A 19,197-nucleotide genomic window follows, 5' to 3' on the forward strand; every position below is an offset into this window, starting at 1 on the left:
CACCCTGTTTTTATGTGAACTCCAGCGTGAGCGAGTGGTCCCAGACCCCAGGCCCAGCTCAGCTCTTCTTTGTGTCTGGAATCACTGTCTGGGGTTTCTTATGACATTCAAGTGAGGGCTCCTGGAGTGGAGGAGAGGGCACAAGGTCCACCCCTAAAGGTGATGGGCTGAGAGGAGGATGAGGTGAAAGAGAAAGTGTCCGTCCCCGCCCAGGGGGACTTGCCCCACCACCCCACTGGCAGAGTTGGCTGTGGTAGCTATCATCTGAGATGTGGCAGGTAGATGGTCCCACAGCCCTGTGTGACAAAAATGTCATTCCTGAGACTGAAGGACACGAGGCAGCATTCTAAGAACAGGGAGGAAAGGCTATGTGAAGGCCCAGCTGACCAAGGTTTGAATCGGGACTCCACCATGTCAAGTTTCATGGCTTGGGCTAGGACCACACTGTATTCTTTGTATAGGAGGTGTCATTGGCCATGGTTCTGTGAAGATAAAACTAATACATGGTACCTTGGAACCCGCTAGCCACCTAGAAGCCGTGCTATCAGGCACTTCTCAAACCAAGGACAGTTATGGCACCCCCGCAGCCGGTGTCACCGGTAGGTCTCCGCTTTCAGTGTCTCCAGGGAGGCAGCTCAGGCCGACGCTACAGCTGGAGCCTGGAAGCTCAGCAGACAGAACGGCAAAGGGGTCCACGTTGCAGCCGCACAGACAACACACTAACTTTATTCACGTTGATACAAAAGTAGATTTTTCTAGAAATGTTCTCTTGTGCTAGAGGGAGAAGGCTGAGCAGGGTCAAGGTGGCAAGCCAGTGGTAGCAGGGCTGGGGGAGCTGGGGCCTTCTCATCCTGCTCCGTCTATACACTGCAGGCTGGTGGGAGTGGGGGACATCCAGACATGGGGAGGGGGAGACAGAGACTCAGGTAGGATGGGGCTCGGGCACCCTTGCCGGTGTCCACTCCTCCCCTGCCTGCTGTCTGTCTCCCATGGACTGCCTTGGTTCTAGCATGAAAGAATCTGGGTGGATCCGCCCCTCCACACCCCACTTCCACGCTGGGCTGGGAAGGGCTACCGTGCCCAAGATGGGCCAGGATGGCAGGTGGGTAGACTGAAGAGCAGGTGCACGAATGCTCGCACAGGCAGGAGGAGCAGAGGCCAGGATGCTCACTGAGGTGCCCAGGGGGCTCACTGGGGCAGGGCCTTGAGGATGGCATTCACCTCCTCTGCCACGGCTGTCAGCGCAAACTCAAACTGGTCCTGTGCAAGGCCAGTGGCAGAAGGGTCAGGAGAAACCTAGCCTCTGACATGGCAGGGGTGGAGGGTGCTGGGAATTTGGAAGGGAGGAGGCTTCTTGGGGGATGCAGGAGGGGCAGGCTGTTGCTGGTTTCTTCATGGTGGCCATGAAGAGAGTGCTTGGGAAGGGAAGTGACTAGGGAAAGACAGGGAGGTACTGTCACCTTAGAGCGGACAAGGCCAGGCCGCTGGTCACGGACATGCTCCAGGGTGGCGGCAATGTCGATCTCCTTCACTCCTGGGGACAGGGTGGAGTAGGCGGGGCTTAAAGGCGTGTCCAGGGGAGAATAAGTCCCATAAAGCCGGGCATCTTTGGCAAATCTGAGAGATGTGGCCACATGCCCCCTAGTGGGGTCTCGGACCCACGGGGTACTGGGGAGCCACGAGGGACCAGGGGCTGCGGGTGCTGTGGGAACAGACCTTACCTTTGGCCATGCGATTCAGTACCATGTCAATAAGGATGTACGTGCCTGTCCTCCCTGCACCATCACTGAAATAGGAGTTGGTGACAGACAGGCTTAGCTCCGACAGGGCAGGAAGGGAGCAGACATGGGGGTTGCAGTGAGGACATTGGTTGATTATTAGAGTTGGCCCCGGAAGAGCATTAGTAAGCCATGGTGAGTGGCAGATATGTGGACAACTAGAAAGTCCAACCATGGCTCAGTTTTTAGTGGAGGCAGCAGGGTAGGATGGGGAATGGCCCTTTCCAGTCTGGTGGGTTAGGCTTTTGTTGAGCCAGCTTGCCACAGAAAGGGCCAAAGAGAAAACATTTGCAGTGCTGTGGGCTGACATTCGTGAGTGTGTGTGTGTGTGTGCTTGCTTGCGCGTGCCCGGCAGGGCCCACCCACCTGCAGTGCACGATAATGGGGCAGGACCGCCCTCTGTAGCACTTGTTCACCTTCCTGCAATGAGAAGTGAAGATCAGAAAAGCCAGCCAGGAGGAGGATGCGCTAATCGCACACCAGCACACCAGCGTGCGCTCACAGGCTGCCTTTCTCCCTCTGCAGCCCTGTGAGAGCTGCAGTGGATGGCGCTGGGCTTGCTTGTCGCTCAGAAGCCATGTGCTCAAACTGCGACCCTGGAATAACAGGGTTTCCCTGTGTAGCCCTGGCTGTCCTGGAACTCACTTTATAGACCAGGCTGGCTTCAAACTCAGAGATCCACCTACTTCTGCCTCCCAAGTGCTGGGATTAGTGACGTGAGCCACCACTGCCTGGCTTTTTTAGGATTCTTACAAAATGCCATGGGATAGATAACCTACATAAAGAACTCGCGTACCAAGGCTCGCTCCACGAGTGGTAGTTAGTGAGGTGGAGGAATGTCAACAGTGGTTCTGGGAACTTTCAGGTCAGCTCTGCTCGCTCCACAGTCATGAAAGGTTTGTAATCCACACTAGCCCTGAGGTCAGGTCATCAAAATGCATTCGTTCACAACAATTACTTTGTTCTAGCTGTCACATGCCAGCTGAATTTATATAGTTCTGGTGTAAACCTCAGGGACCTGTCTGCCTGTTTCTTCTGTCTAGGCGGTTGCCACACCTGCTAATGACCAGCTTTGTGGCTGTTCAACTGAAGGATATCAACAGATCTCTCTCTCTCTCTCTCTCCTCTCTCTCTCTCTCTCTCTCTCTCTCTCTCTCTCTCTCTCTCTCTCTCTCTCTCTCACACACACACACACACACACAGAGGAGAGAGAGAGAGAGAGAGAGAGAGACAGAGACAGAGACAGAGACAGAGACAGAGGAGAGAGGGAGGGAGGGAGAGAGGGAGGGAGGAGGGGACAGTGATGGGAAAGAAAGAAAGAAAGAAAGAAAGAAAGAAAGAAAGAAAGAAAGAAAGAGAGAGAGAGAGAAATAAAAACCAGGCAAAAAGACAGGAAGAAAGATGAGGATGAAAGCTGGATGAGAGAGAAAGGGCAAGTGAGCACAGAGCTGAGGGCCAGAAGGACAAGGCAAGAGACAGGAGGGAGGAATCAAAGTAGGAGCCTGCGGGAGGCCGGCGGGAGAAGGGAACTAGAAAGGGGACCCGGTCTCCAGAGAAGCCCGCAAAGGAGTCGGCTAGTGGAGAGGCTCTGGGAGAAAGTGGGTGTGAGAAGCGCACCAGGCTGGGGCGGCATGGCCAGAACTGGTTTGGGCATGAAAGGCTGGTGAAAGGTACAGAGGTTAGGGGGAGGCTGCAGGTCAGACCAGGGACCCCAGAAAGATCGGGGTGGCGCTGGCAGCCTGCTCACCTGCGGAAGTCCAGCAGCGGCCGGGTAGAGGCCGGAGTGCCCTCTGCCGGCCAGCTGAGGAAGTGGAACTGAGTGAGCGTGCGCGTCTCCTGGGTCTGCACGTTCTTAAGGTAGAAGCTCCGCACCAGGAAGTCCTCGCACCAGATGTGCTCTGACACCAGGTTCACCTGCCGTGTACCCCACCGGTCTGAGCGCGCGCAGTACGCGCTCCTCTCCCGGCCCCACCCTTCTGCCTCTCAAGCAGTCCAAATGCTAAATCCTTCAGGATGTTAAAGGCGGTCTTAATTTCAGTCTTTGGATATTAATTTTCCCTGTCTTATATACTCATGGCTCTGAGCTGTATCAAAGTCCCTACAAATGCCTTTTGATGCTAGACAGAACACACAAATATTCATGCATGTATGATATGTGTGTATGTATGTATGTATGCATCTATACACACATTTGTATATCAAACACTAGAGCGCCATCCATCTTCCCCACTCTCACGGTCCCCTAACTGTGGGGGTCCTGCTGACCTCATAGACGTGGTAGAGGGAGGATCCTTCGTCCGGCCAGTATCGGTCGCACTGTTTGACACCGTCCTCCACTAATGGGGTCAGCATGACAATGACCGTACAGCCACTCTCCCACACCATCTAAGGACAGAGACCCGGGTAAGCGGCCCTCTAGCCTCCCTGGCCCTGGTTGCCCCGAGGGCTTCTGGCTCCTAGGAAATCCCCCTCCAAGGATGCACCTGCCAGAAGTCCGCGATGGTATGGGACAGCGGTCCCTGTGTGGCTATGTAGGCTGGCATCCGAGGGTCGTGCTCGATCTGAGGATATGGAGGATATGTCATGAGCCAGAATAGGAAGGGCCAGCTTGGAGGGAAGGTGGGTTAGGAGTGGCCCAGGGTCTGGGGAAGGCTGAGAAGTCTCTATTTTAATGCGAAGACCCAGGCTCTACAATTGCTACAGGGCTCCAGTAAAGAGGGACATCGCAGACGGAACAAGGTGAGGGTGGAAGTCAGAGCCACTTACGATGGGGCTGGCGTTGATGTAATCACTCCGAGAAGGACTGCTCTCCACTTTCAGTTTGATGCGGGCGTGGTCATCTGTGCAGAACCCCCAAACGGCCTTCTGGCACCAGGCATCTGCCACTCAGCCTGGACCAGGAGCCCCAACACTTCCCCATAGCCCCGAATTGCTCCTAGCCCAGGGCGGGGCCAGGCTAGCCGGCTGCTCACTTACAAGGCAGGAAGTCGGGATGGCGGTTCTTCTTGATGTTGCCCTCGCCCTGGGCGGTGGCGCAGGTGTTTGGCTCTGCCTGGTAGGCACACAGGGCCTGCCACTCCTTGGCCAACCGGTCGCGGTTCCGAAGATGATCCTCCATATATGCCTGTAGGGGTACCACCACCTGGCTCTGGCCCACACTGCTCATCTTGCCTCTCCTGCCAGCCTGTCCCCTCCCCACTTTGGGCCTGGCTCCATTCCTGACCAGAATCATGTGTCCCGTAGAGATGTCCATGTTGGCCTGGGCGGGCTCCTCACACCAAGATGGGGTGCTGCTGTGGGAACTGGGGCTGGCCTGGGCTGCATCACTGAACTGGGAGGACACACTGCTCACCCTAGAAGGCTCTGGCTGACCCTCTGCCCGGTTGAACAGGGACTTTGTGGCCATGTGCTGGCGGCACAGGTCCTGCAGAAGGAGCATTGGGTGAGGCTGGGATTCCCTAGAAATCCTTCAACAGGGCCGTGGGGCTGCAGCTCAGTGGTAGGGTGGGTAGAAATGCTTGCACAGCTTGAATGAGGCCCAGAGCTCAGTTCCCAGTGCTCCAGGCAGGCAGGCAGGCAGGCAGGCAGACAGACAGACAGACAGACAGACAGACAAGGCCTTGGAGTCAAGTCTGGAGCCTTAGGCTTGTCTCTGATCGATGGGGTAAGCAAGGTCTGTCTTTGCCCCTTCTTTGGTGCTCGGATGGTGCTTATGACAACCTCAGATATCACAAAGTGAAACCCCAGAATCGTAGCCTTGAAAGGAATCTCAGGCACTGGCTATCCCCGCCCCTTATTCACTTAAAAAGTACATGGCAACACCCCCTTCCAATTCTGCTCCCCTCCTCCCCCCATACAAGAACAAGTCTCTCAAGTCCCTGTACTTCCTTCCCTCCATGAACCTGCACACCTGGTACTCAAAAGTAGTGTCACCATGGGCCCCCTCCGGCCCCAGGGCTGCCAGGCGCTCCTTATCCCGCTGTCTTGAATGATGGCGCATACACAGGGCCACTGCCAAAGCCACCAGCAGCCCAGCGACACCTGCCAGGGCCACCAGAGTAAGCAGCATTGAGCGCATGGGAGATGTGCCGTGGGCTTGTCGGGGAAGGACTGCAGCTGCCTCCTCCCTCTGTGGGAACAAAACCAGAGTCAGTGGCATGGCGGCAGGGGGGACTGGGCCCTGACTCCTTAGGCCACCTCTAGGGACAAAGCTGTGACGGTAGGGGCATGCAGGGCATGCAGAAGGGCAGAGAGCCTCCTTCCCAATCCCCATCGGACCAACGCAAGTGCCAGAAGCTTTGGGCGATCCCACCAGAAGGGTTTCCGTATAAAAAGAGAAAAGGAGATGTCGGTATGAAAATGATGGTCTAGCCATCAAGAATGGTCAGAAGGGGTGGCACAGGCCTTTAATCCCAGCACTCAAGAGGCAGAGGCAGGCAGATCTTTGTGAGTTTGAGGACAGCCTGGTCTACAGAGCGAGTGCCAGGACAGGCTCCAGAGCTACACAGAGAAACACTGTCTTGAAACCGCCACCCACACACAAAAGAAAAAAGAAAAAAAAGATGGTCTTCCAGGAAAGAGCCACTTCGCCATCTGCTGGTCGAAATGAGAACTGCACAGAGGGGCTGCCAGGGAAAGGAGGTTGGAGAGCCAAAAGAACTTTCAACTCCTTGAGTTCTCCAGTCCTTCGCCCCCTCTCTTGTGTTCAGAGTCAGCGCCTACAGTTAGTGCTTACCTGTCCCACCCCTGTCTGTAGAATCTGGAGCCCTGTCTTCGCTTCCAGTTCAGACTTCACCAGCCCTGCAGGAAGGATTCACATCAGGCTCTTTCCAGCCCCATACAGGCTGGAAATATTTTAAGGAAGCATTATCACAGGCCTGGGAATCGCAGTTGGGGGTCAGGCTTAGCCTGGGCCCAAGGATAGAATGGTATTTACCAGCTTGCTGAGTCACATCTGCCAAAGACAGGTTTTGCTCATTGTGCCGGATTCGGAAGGTGACGGCTGGTCCCACCACACTGCCAAATAGGAGGTCTGTTACTACCTGACCCACCTGAGATTCCGGCCTCTAAAATAAAGAGGCCAGCACCTCTTCCCACAGGCAGATTTAGGATCGGGCTGGCAGTAGAGCCACAGGGGGCTGTCGCACTTCCACAAGTTGGCAGCGTCTCCCTGACCCCTTCAGCGCCAACTCACTCAGGCTACTTTCTAGACCCCTGTGCTGCCTCACGGGGATGGCGGTCCCACCTGATGTTGATGAAGCTGCCTGAGGACATGTGCACATGCTCAGCCAGAATCTCCAGCAGTTTGACTCCAGCCACCAAACTCAAGGGTCTGCAGGAGAGGGGCAGGCAGAGGGAGGAAGGGGATGCTCAGAGGCTTTAGTGAAATAGGCCACCTCCAGAGGCACAGAACCATTTTTTTTTTAAATGAAAGCTGCATTCTTTCTCTCTGCTTCCTGCAAATAGGCCAGCCCAACCCCTCGGGGACAGGAAGGCTTCCCCCCCTCCCCCCAGCAGTGCTTACTTCTGGTCAGTGACTATATAGCCGTATTCCTCAGCTGATGGTCGAGCTGAAGGCTGCTCCACCGCTGTGCTCTGGCTCTGGCTCAAGGGACTTTTCTTCTCCAGCAGGACAGATGAGACTCCAGGAGGACCAGCTGTTTGGGGAGGCTCGGGGATGCCAGGGCTCAGTACCTGCTGAACTTCATTGAAGGTGGGGCTGGCAGTGGGGTATCCAGGAAGCAAGGGTGTGGGGGGCCGAGGTTCTTCTGTTTCCCCTTTCTGCATTTGTTCTTCTGTTGTCTGTTACAAGGCAGGATGCAAGTGTAACCCCTGGAGTGGAAGGGCTCGGAGCTGGGGACGGGAGGGCCACACTTTGGGGGCTGTAAACTCTTTGACAGAGGAATTTAGAAACTGTTTAGCTTTCTGCCCCCCCCCCCCATCCCATACAATGGGCACGGAGAACACATCCAAAGAGTGGGAATCAAATGGATGAATGAATGGTTAAAGGATCGAATGAGGGAAATGTGGTAAATTCACAAGGAGAGCCTGATTGTCTGGAAAGATGAACAGAAAGGCAATGGTTTTGAGGATTTTGTTCAGTGGTGACATGTGAGATGCCAACGTCTAAAACAGAAGGAAAAACCATGCAGCTACAACAGGGGGGAGCCCCCACCAGAGTCCCTACTATAGGGATCATCAGAATCCGAAAGGATTGTGGTAAAAAGAGGAGTGGGTTAAGATTCTGGCTTTTGGTTGTATCAACTTGAAGTGAGGCCACGGGTGAGGATTTGAAGTCCCTGGGCCTCAGAATGAGGGAGCAGAGGAGAGATTCCGAGCCATGACCCCTGGCATTCAGATTTCAGCCAAGAAGGGTTTGTGAGGCAGGAAGGTGCTGGGAACTCACTTTCTTGACATCAGCTCCGACATTTACAGCCCCTCCTGGGGAGACAGAAAAAGCGAGAGTCTAGAGAAAGGACCAGAGCTCTGGGACACGATCTGTCTGTGAGCCCCTGTAACACAGATACCTTCCCCTGCTCCCTCTCTCCGTCTCCCCCTCACCTTGAGCTTCCCACCCTCTGGTCTTTTCCTGGTCTAATGCTACGGCTTCCTGTCTTACCCCCTTGCTTCCTGGGATGTGTTGGTAAAAGAACTCTCTTTTCAGCCAGGCATGCTAGACCATGCCTGCAGTCTCTACACTCTAGAAGCAGAGGCAGAAGGGTCATGAGTCCTTTTTTGTTGTTTGTTTTTCCAGACAGAGTTTCTTTGTGTAGCCCTGGCTGTTCTAGAACTTTCTCTGTAGACCAGGCTGGTCTCAGACTTAGAGATCTGCCTGCCTCTGCTTCCTGAGTGCCGAGATCAAAGGCGTGCATCATCTGGCCCAGCTAGGATCATGAGTTATTAGGTTAGCCTATCCTACAGCAAGACTCCATCTCAAGAAAAAGCAAGACCAAAAACTCTCCCCTTGTGACCCTCCAGGTCACAAACTGTCCTCCCTGCAGTCTTGAGTAGTGGGACAGTAAGCTTTCATGGAGCAGGGAGTTTCTTCCCTCCCTGCCTGGACACTCACCAAGATTTCTTCCTGTGCCCTTGGGCAGTAACTGCAGCAGGGTCAGGAGGGTGGAGAGCTGCTCCGGGGTCAGCTGACGCAGCTCTACCCCATAGCCTGCCAGGACAGCAGCCAATCTCTGCATAGTTATATCTGCTGGGAGCCAGACAAAGAGCTTAGGGCAGATGGTAAGATACCTTGACGGGATGCAAATAGATGGGTGGGGAAGGGGACAAGCACATTTGAGAATTCTGTACACTGATGCCCTCCCATTCTCAGACTTTGAACAACTTGAGGTATACCAGGTGCAAACCCCACTGTGCCTTCACTGGAGTTAGTGCCTGTGGACACCAGCTTGTCGCTAGACACTTTAAATGTGTGAACCAAAGGCAGAACGCCAAGTGTGGTGGTTCATGCCTGTAGTCTCAGTACTCAGTAGTCTGAGGCAAGAGGAATGAAGCAAGTTTGAGTCCAGCCTGTGCTAAAAATGAGTTCAAGAATAGTCTGGAATAATAGCAAGATCTCTTAAAATAAATCAAAAACCTGGCAATGGTGGTACATGCCTCCCAGCCCTTGGAAGGCAGAGGCAGGTGGATCTCTGTGAGTTTGAGGCTAGCCTGATCTATAAGAGCTAGTTCCAGGACAGTTAGGACCATAACACAGAGAAACCTTGTCTCAAAACAGAAAAACAAAATAAAAGTACAATTAAGTAAACAAAAGAGGTGCTGGAGAGATGGCTCAGTGGTCAAGAACTTTGCCTGCTCTTCCAAAGGTCCTGAGTTCATTTCCCAGCAACCACATGGGCTCACAGCCATTTTTAATGAGATTTGGTGCCCTCTTCTGGCCAGCAGTGATACATGCAGGCAGAACACTGAGTACATAATAAATAAATAAATCTTTATAAAAAATATATTTAAAAAACAAATGAATAAATGACATCTTCCAGGACTGGCAGGGAGAAGCCGCCATAGACAGAGGTGGGTGCCGGGGGTCCATTTACCTGGTTGTACTGCTTGGGAAGGGGGCTTCTCCCCATGATCCCCTACTACTTCCTCCTCATAGCCCTCTGAAGAGTCCTCTGTCCGGCTGCTGCCCCCTTGCTCTGGCAGCCTTGGTACCCTGGCCCTACCAGGCACTGGCAACTCTTGGGTCATGTAGAGCAGCCCTGAGTCCTGGAAAAGCTGAGCGGGTGAGGGACCCGGAAGGTCTCCGAAGGAGTGGCCAGAGTGAGCCCCCAGAATGGCCTTGGAAGCACTTCTGCTGAAGAGGGCAGGAGCTTCAGCCTTGGGCAGGTGGCCAACACTAACCACCCCTGGGGAGCTCTCTGAGCTCCGGGAGCCATCTCGGGGGCCAAACTGTAAGAAACCAGAGATGTGGGTAAGAATCGAAGTCAGGAGTGGGTACTGTGGTTGAGTCATGGCCAGAGTCAAGAGCTCACCTGGTGGAACAGGTAAGGCTGCAGCAATGTGGATTCGTAAGTCAGAGCAGGGTGGGGAGGCTGTGGGGGCATTAGCAGGTGTTCCAAGAGAGGGGGTAGCAGCTCAGCCTGCAGAGAGGACAGTGGGGAGCCCACCCCAGCTCCATTCCCACCCCCTGGAGGCCGAGGGAGCCCCTGGGCAGCAGGAGAGGAGCCAGTGGGATTGCCCTGAGAAAGCAGCTCCCCAGCAGGGCCTGGTCTCCTAGGCATCAAACCAGACCTGGGGAGGAAAAGAGGGAGATAAGGAGTGGGAAAGAGGGAGGGAGGGGGAGGGAGAGGGGAAGAGAGGGGAGACTCATTTATATGTTTGTATAAGACAAAGGTGTGGAGAGTTTTCAAGGCTGAGGTTGGACAGTCTGCCATTTAGAACAGCTTCATCCTCTTAAATGAAGAGGAGAGATGGGCTAGAGGGCACGGAGGTGAGAGTAGGCCCTCTGGCTTGGTGACTATGGTACTTTGGGTAAAAAAAAGAACAGGGGTTTACACGCGTGTGTGTGTGTGTGTGTGTGTGTGCATGTGCGTGTGTGTGTGTGTGTTTAGCTAGGGGTCAAACCCAGGGCCTTGTGTATGCAAGACAAACACTCTACCACTGAGCTACATTCCCAACCACGTACTCAAAACACACTTGCACAGTCTAATGAAGCTCAAGGGGATGATGAAAGGGAGATCGGGTGCTGGGGAAGGCATCTGGGGCATACATGCATACACACATACATACATACATGCATACACACATACATGCATACACACATACATACATGCATACACACATACATACATGCATACACACATACATACATGCATACACACATACATGCATGCATACACACATACATGCATGCATACACACATGCATACACGCATACATACATGCATGCACACATACATACATACATGCATACACATACATCCATGCATACACACATACATCCATGCATCACACATACATACATGCACACACATACATGCATACACACATGCACACACACATACATGCACACACATACATGCATACACACATACATGCATGCATACATGCATACACACATACATACATGCATACACACACATACATGCATACACACGTACATACATGCATACACGCATACATGCACGCATACATACACACATGCATACACACATACATACATGTATACACACACATACACGCATACATACACGCATACACACATACAAGATGGACTGTGACTTTAGGAGGCCTCTGCATTATTGTCCCTGTGCAGCCCACCCCACCCCAGCTCTCTAAGTACATATTCAAACAACTAAGACTGCCTTGGCCCAACTGCTATTGCCTTATTGGTCCTGGTATTATTATCTGACCTCCACAGGTTCTTCTTTGTCTGAGAATTGCCTTTAGAGCAGATGTTCTCAACCCCTGGGTTACCCGCTGGGGGTTGAATGACCCTTTCATAAGGGTTACCTAAGACCATTGGAAGACACAGGTATTTATATTATGATTCATAAGAGTAGCAAAATTGCAGTTATGAAGTAGCAATGAAGATAATTTTATGGTTGGGTGGTCACTGCAACATGAGGAACTGTATTAAAGGGTCACAGCGTCAGGAAGGTTGAGAACCCCTGCTTTAGAGGCTCTAACCACGGAGAGACAATGCCACTTTCTGCCTTACACAATTCCACACAGCGATGGAACAACTAAGTCCAAGAAAATTCTAGTTTGTCTTTTTTAGATTTATTTATTATGTATATAGTGTTCTGCTTGCATATACAACTGCAAGCCAGAAGAGGGCACCAGATCTCACTATAGATGGTTGTGGGGCCCCATGCGGTTGCTGGGAACTAAACTCAGGTCCCCTGGAAGAGCAGCCTCTCAGCCTCTAATCCACCTCTCTAGTTTGTCTTTAACAACGACTTTAAATATCAAATATCAGCATTTCTTTTTAAAGTATTTATTTATTGTCCTGTTTTGCTGGATCTCTAGGATAAACTCAGCCCCTTCTGAGCCATGTCAACACGTTAGAGGGACCATTCTCAATGCTCTTTTACCTGTGCCCCAGCCTGGTGACCTTGGCACCTCCACCCCCTTGCCTATAAGGAGAGGTACAGATCACCGGCCCCAACAGCCTACAGCTGTTGAGAAAGACTACCTACCTGTCCCTTGGATGGAGTTCTGAGGGATGAAGCCTGGGGATGCGTTCCATCTCCTGGGAGATCACATGCTGGGTGAGGTCATCACGCCATGACAATCCTGTCAGGAGAAAGGACAGGGCTTGAGACTGGGGGCCCAGTACCAGAGTGGAGGCTTGGCAGGGCTGCACCATTGGAAATGCAGTGGATGAGCTGAGCTGCCTCCCCATCTCTACCCCCAGGTACAACTTTTGGAGTCAAACTGCCTGGGCTGAAACCCAGCTTTGTTTGCTGAAGAGCTGGGGGCCTTGGGTGTTGTTAAGCTTCCAGTGTCCCAGCACCTCAACTCTCTCGCCTGGGGCTTTGTATCTCCTAAGACTGCTGTGATAATTAAAATAACACATCATGGGTGATAGTTCTGTCACACGAAGAGCTCTCAGCAATGCTGTCGCTGATGCCATCTCTGCATTTCTCCATCTAAGCCTGAGTCTTTTGTATAGTGGGGATAACACACATTTTGTGGGCTCCGAAACCTTGGACCATCTCCACCGTGATCCCCACCATGTTCTCCTGCCAGCATCCCCTTATCCTGGGGCATGGGTTCTGACTGACTCTACCCATGAAGCTCTGCTCTCAGAAAAGATCTCTCACTCAATCTAGAGGCACAGCATCTCACTCTCCTCCATTCTTCCTTCTATGGGTTTATTTATTTAGAGTCAGGGTCTCACTGTGTAGCACAGGCTGGCCTGGAACTCATGGCGATCCTTCTGTCTCAGCCTCCCAAGTGCTGGGATCCCAGGTCCTGCTCTGGATTTATAATCTGGATTACTCATGACTCATATCCTGGGACCTGCAAGCAGCTGTTCCATGCATGCATCAGAACTTGCTGTGTTCCCTCCAAGGGACCCCTAGATTTCAGTCTCCCCGATTTCTCTCCTATCTCCATCCTTCTCCTCTCCACTGAGTTATTCCTCTTAGCACGGAAATATGATGTCATTTCTTCCACTTACAGCAATAATGTTTCACCTGTGTCCTCTTGCATCTGTCACGCCAATATTTTGCAGCAAACTTCTTTTATTTCCTCCAAGACAGGGTTTCTCTGTGTAACTGTCCTGGCTGTCCTGGAACTCACTTTGTAGACCAGGCTGGCCTCAAACTCAGAGATCCACCTGCCTCTGCCTCCCAAGTGCTGGAGCTAAAGATGTGCACCACCACTGCCCTTGTTGCATAAAGCTTCTTAAGACATGTCTTAATATGGATGTAATGGTGCATGCCTACAGTCCTGTACTTGTAAGGCTAAGGCAGAAGGATCACCATGAGTTCCAGGACAGCCTGGGCTACACAGAGAGAGCTTGTCTCAGAGCAAACAAACAAACAAAATCCTAACAAACCTAAAAAATAATTTCCAGCAAGTTTAGCTGAAGATCTCCTGTGTGTAACTTTAGATAATTCATATGTGAACAGCTCACCTCTAGGGTCCTATTGTTACCCTTGTTCTGTACCCTTAACCAGCAAGATCTAAGAGGGTGGGGCCTCATAAATGAATATAATTATTAAGATGTATGAAGAGATTTTTGGATGAGGTGCACCCTTACTTCCCCACCAACCAAGTCCCAATCTCTGTGTCCTCGAGCAATCAGACCTCACCTTGGGACATGAGTTGCCGGAGCACACCTTGTAAGCGCTGGAGAACTGGGGAAGTGACTTGTAAAAGTGGCCGTGCCTGCCCGACTCCTGCCTGGCACTGTCCAAACAAGCCATCTAGAAGCACAAAGGTGCTGTTGTCATGGGGTTTGTAGAAGGCCTTCCAAAGTCCAGGCTGCAGACGGACAATGCTCTTTCCACCTTCTCTGGCTTTAGGGTGCTGCTCTTCTGCCCTCCTGACATCTGGGCTCTCCCTCCCCATCTTTGTCCTTTGAATCCTATGCCAGGGCCCTACTCACCCTGGATACAGACTTCCAGGTGTGAGCAGAGCCTGCGGTCAAACAGACAGCCTGTGGAAAAGCGGATAGATGCTCAGAACACAGAGAAGGGCTAGATGCCTGGGAAACCTGGGAAGCAGATGTGGCCCATTATTTCATTCTAAGGAAGGCTTTAGGTTGGGAGGACAGCAGGGAAGAGGACTAGAATTCTCTCTCTCTCTTTCTCTCGTGTATGCATACAAATTTATGTATGTTCATGCATGTGTTCATGTGTATTGGAGGCCAGAGGTCAATGTTGGGTATCTTCCACACTTGTTGCCCACTTCATATTTTCAAAACTGGGTCTCTCACTGAGTCTGGAGTTTGCCTTGCACATCCCAGAAATTTATCTGTCTCTACTTTTTCAGCCCTGGGGTTGGACATGAATCACATTGCATGGCTTTTTATATGGGTACTAAAGATCTGAGCTCAGGTCTTCATACTCGTATGACAAGCAGTACTACTGACAGAGCCATCTCTCCAGCCCCATGACCTAAAACTCCGGAGGAAGTATGGGGTCTAGCTTTGAATTTTAAAGATCTTAGTTTGAGTCTTTAAAAGGCTCAATTTGCTTAACTGGGAGTTGGAGCAATGCGAGGAAGGGGGCGGAGAGCATGTATAATTGTGGGAGAATCTGAGACTAAATTCAAAAGGAAACCGTAGTTTCCCAAATATCGCAAAACATCCTAACTCTCGTGGCCTGGAACTCGGAAGAGGCGGAAACTCCAACGTGATATGGAAGGGGTGCAGGTGCCTGATTCTGTGGCAGCCTATCCCAGGCTTGCGGCGCTGGTGCTGTCCGTGGTGCTGAATCTGGGAGCCAAGAGTACGTAGGGAGGGGAGCCAGCTACCAAGGGAGGGGTGACGAGACCAGGAGTCGCCACAGGATCTCATCCCTCGGCTCTATCTTGTTAACTCTCGGCCTCACAGGAAGTACCGTACACTAGCCTCCAAGCCAGGGTGGGGAAAGAGGGCGCCAGATGGAGAGGCTGCACCCCTTCCCCCACTCGCCACCTTCCCACCCCCATCCCGGGCCCGTGAGTCAGCGCTGACTCCGTCCGCTTAGATGTGAGTCAGCATCAGACCTGGTTGTGGGGAGGGGGACAAGGAGAGGACCTTCCCCTTTTCGTCCTCTTCTGCTCCCTCCCCCACGTGTCCCCTTCTTATAGGTGACCAACTCGCAGCAAATGAGCCCTGGTCTCTAGCCAATCCTCCAGGGAAGCTGGAGCCGGGTGACAGAGGCCAGGCTTCTGCCGCCGGGTGGTCGCCTCTTCCACCTTCCTTCCTCCTTCCCGGCTTCCGATTCTTCAGTTCGAGTCTCCACCTCGACGTCTCTGGCCTCTCCACGGTCCCGTAGTCCCTCTAAATCCGTCGACTCGCGTACACCCCCATTCCTTCTCCCGAACCTTGTTTTCCCTGGAGCCCACTTCTCCCAGGTCCCGCCTGCGTATCCCAGCTCCACCTCCCGGCCTACGCCCCTTTCCTTGCAGCCGCCCTCATCTTCATCTTCCTTCGGATCCCTGCCTCGCCTCTCATCTTCCTCATCCCGTAGCCCTCACGCCCCCCGCCCCTCCGCCCCGCTACATTTAGTCTACCTGGGCTTCTTGTCTTTGCGACGCTTCCCTTGCCCCCCTCCACCACTACCGAGTTCTGCTCCCGGCCCCTGCTCTCCCCCCATCAAGTTTTCTCCTGACCGTGGGCACTGATGGCGCTGCAGCCCCCGGGGCGGCCGCTCAGCAGCAGCAGGCAGACCAGCAGCCGGAGGCCCCCGGAGCCCCCGGGACCCCCAGGCCGCCGCGGACGCCGCATCCTTCCCGGCTGCGTGAGCTCGCTCTCCAGCCAGAGTCTCAGGGACGCTGGCGGGAGTCAGCCGAGGAGCCTAGGCGGAGCCTACCGCTCCCCACCCACCTCCAAGGCGGGGTCTACAGGCCCCTCTTGAGGCGACTTAGCCAACTGCAGGCGTGCGGTGACGACATCTCCACCCCCGGCTCTTATGCCTATTTGCGTCACACTGGCGTAAGAGCCCCCTCTTAGCTCGGGACCTACTCAACCTAAGTCTCCTCCACCATATAGTAGCTTCCTTTCTAGAATTCCCACTGGGTCCACCCACTCCTGACCTGTATTTTTCAGGTCCACCGCCTCTGTTTCCTTTGCTCAGGGTTATTGAAAAGGACTCAAGTTCTATGGTGAACAGGAAAGATACGTGGGCCAGCGAGTACACACCCTGAGACAAGAAGCGTAGGAAACCAGAATAGGAACTTGTAACGCATCTCCAATCACAGCTACTGGCGTCATCCCGAAGATCAGGGATGGTTGGGCGTGTGTGCGGGAATAGCCTTGAGCTAGTTGCTTACCTTGTTTGGTAAAGCGGAGGGGCAAAAGCACCTGCCCCAGCGGTGGTGGTGAGAATTTATGCGTTAACTCATCTCTGGGCCAAGACCTGTTGTGCAATCACAACCGCTCCTATGCATTGACTTCTTTTCCGTTTACATTCTGTCTTCAAATTTTTTCTTTGGTATTTGTTTTCTTTTAGTTAATATATAGCAACATACACATATCACAGTGTGACATTTCAGTACCTGCACATACATGTATGCAGTGTGCAATGAACAGATCCACATATCTGGCTTAACTATTACCCCCAGACATTCATAATTTCTTTGTGTTAGGAATGCCCAGAATCTTTCCTATCAGCTAATTTGAAATAGCCAATGCATTGTTGTCACCGATAGTTAGTTACCCTACCGTGTTACAGAATGTCAGAAGTTGCCTTGCTTCCCCCAGCTGCACCCCTGCAAGCACTGACATTTGTCATTGGCTTTGAGGGTCCCTTAGCCTCCCCTGTCTCAAGCTTATCAACGACCCCATGGTTTCCACCATAAGCTACACATCAGACCACTTCTCTCCACCCTAACCGCTTCAGTTAGACCATTTCCTCAAGCCGAGCCCAGAAGTTTCCTCCATGGCTTTTTGATGCCACTTTTATTTATCCAGTGGGTCACGGAGTTTTCTTTTTTTCCTATGGACTTTTCTAACGTTCCAATTTGATTACGTTACTCTTTTGCCTTCTAGCTGCTTTGTTTATTTATTTGTTTTGTTTTTAAGACAATATGGGTCTGGTGAGATGACTCAGTCAGCAAAGACATTCACTATCCAAACCTGATGACCCTCTGAATCCATGTAAAGATAGAAGGAGGGGACTGTCTCTAAGACATTGCCTTCTGATCTCTAGCTGAGTGCTTCCCTCAACACACACACACACACACACACACACACACACACACACACAGAGGTTTGGTGAAAAAACACTTATCTAGACTTCATCGTTATTGATATTTGGGAGATGTTTTCTCCTTTTAATATTTAAATAGAAATGATAGACATTAGAAATTTCACTTATAAATATTTCAACATGCATCTCTAGGAAATAAGGACACTTTCCTACAATAACGTCGCTTAGAGCTCAATTCATATTCAAATGTCTCAAATTGTTTGCAACTTGTCTTTTCGGCTTTTTTGTTCAAAGAGGAATCAATTGAGGGTCACTATTGCATTTAATTATATTCTTTCTTTCTTTATTTTTGTTTTTTTTTCAAGACAGGATTTATCCTAGTCTTCGCCATTCTGGAACTCATTCTACAGACCAGGCTGGCCTCAAACTCAAAGATCAACCTACCTCTGCCTCCTGAGTGCTGGGATTAAAGGCTTACTCCACCACTGACCACTGCCTGGCCAAATATAATTGTATTCTTAATTCTTTTAAACTTAGCACAGATGACTAATCATCACCCTTCCTCCGTTTTTCACATTGTCAAGTAGGATAGAAAGGATGTCATTTTTCTCCTCCGAATTCCTCATCTTCTAGATTTGCCTCAGTGTGGGTTTCCCTGCGTTGATGTATGTATCACATAATCACATACGTCCTCTCTATTTCCTTCTGTACAGTAGAAATTATCCCTAAAGCGTTAGTTGGATTGTATTTTTTTAAATGTAAGCAGAATACCTTCAATTGCTTCATTCCGGGAGATGCATAAAGTCTGGTTATGCTACTACAGGGGGATGTTAAAACCGATAACCAGTCTACAGTAGAGCCAGCCACACGTTTCCTAACGTGATGAGCGTGAACACGAAATCCATGGGATATGCTGGCACCATGAGAACATTTAGCTCCCCAACCATCCACTTTTCATCTAGTTTCCTCCTTCTCCTCCTTTTAGTATCTGCTTGGAATGAAAGCCTCTGACATGCTAGGCAAGTTCTGTACCATTGAGCTGCGTTCCTGGTCCGCAGTGGTGATTTCTGACTAAAATATTTCATTCCTGTTTGCAAAACGTAATTTTTTATTTTCTCATTCTTTTGACATTCATCAGCTTTCAGTCATTACCCTGAAATACAATGACAAATGAAGTAGAATGTGTTCTCTGTGTGTGTGTGTGTGTGTGTCTGTCTGTCTGTCTCTCTCTCTCTCTGTCTGTTTGTCTGTCTCTCTGTCTCTGTCTCTGTCTCTCTCTTTCTGTTTTTGTTTTTCGAGATAGGGCTTCTCTTTGTAGCCCTGGCTGTCCTAGAGCTCACTTTGTAGACCAGGCTGGCGTCAAGTTCACAGATATCCCCCTGCCTCTGCCTCCTTAGTGTTAGGGATAAAGGTGTGAGCCACCACCGCCCGCCTTAGAATATATTTTTAACCTTTGATCTTACACTCAGACTAAGAAGTAGTTGTAATTATTGCCTCAATAATGGTATTTGAGTTTTATTAGAGTACTTTTGTGATTTTTCTTTTTAAAATATTACTACTTATATAGTCAATGTTCATTGTATTGATCAGTCACA

The 19,197-nt window shown here is 51.3% G+C and overlaps 1 protein-coding gene across 4 annotated transcripts; it reads right to left on the reverse strand.

Moving 5' to 3' along the window:
- Positions 1-691: 691 nt before the first annotated feature.
- On the reverse strand, positions 692-16,275 carry Ptprn (protein tyrosine phosphatase receptor type N). 4 transcript variants are annotated; one of them, XM_075951245.1, is made up of 23 exons: positions 16,065-16,275; positions 14,353-14,403; positions 14,057-14,170; positions 12,434-12,530; positions 10,265-10,505; positions 9,827-10,181; positions 8,848-8,982; positions 8,185-8,219; positions 7,303-7,580; positions 7,024-7,110; positions 6,715-6,794; positions 6,514-6,578; positions 5,689-5,907; positions 5,002-5,202; positions 4,755-4,902; positions 4,545-4,618; positions 4,262-4,339; positions 4,044-4,163; positions 3,526-3,692; positions 2,145-2,198; positions 1,722-1,786; positions 1,461-1,534; positions 692-1,260 (listed from the first exon to the last, which is right to left on the reverse strand). In XM_075951245.1, the coding sequence occupies exons 1-23, from the start codon at positions 16,177-16,179 to the stop codon at positions 1,189-1,191; spliced, it is 2,925 nt and encodes a 974-aa protein (XP_075807360.1). In that variant the 5' UTR covers positions 16,180-16,275; the 3' UTR covers positions 692-1,188. The 4 variants fall into 4 exon arrangements, with proteins under 4 accessions (XP_075807360.1, XP_075807359.1, XP_075807358.1 ...); XM_075951244.1 differs by having other exon boundaries at positions 8,848-8,979; positions 10,265-10,523; positions 16,065-16,274; XM_075951243.1 differs by having other exon boundaries at positions 10,265-10,523; positions 16,065-16,274.
- Positions 16,276-19,197: the final 2,922 nt, after the last annotated feature.

Source organism: Microtus pennsylvanicus, chromosome 17 (genome assembly GCF_037038515.1).
Source record: "Microtus pennsylvanicus isolate mMicPen1 chromosome 17, mMicPen1.hap1, whole genome shotgun sequence".
In the NCBI taxonomy this organism is placed as follows: Eukaryota; Metazoa; Chordata; class Mammalia; order Rodentia; family Cricetidae; genus Microtus; species Microtus pennsylvanicus.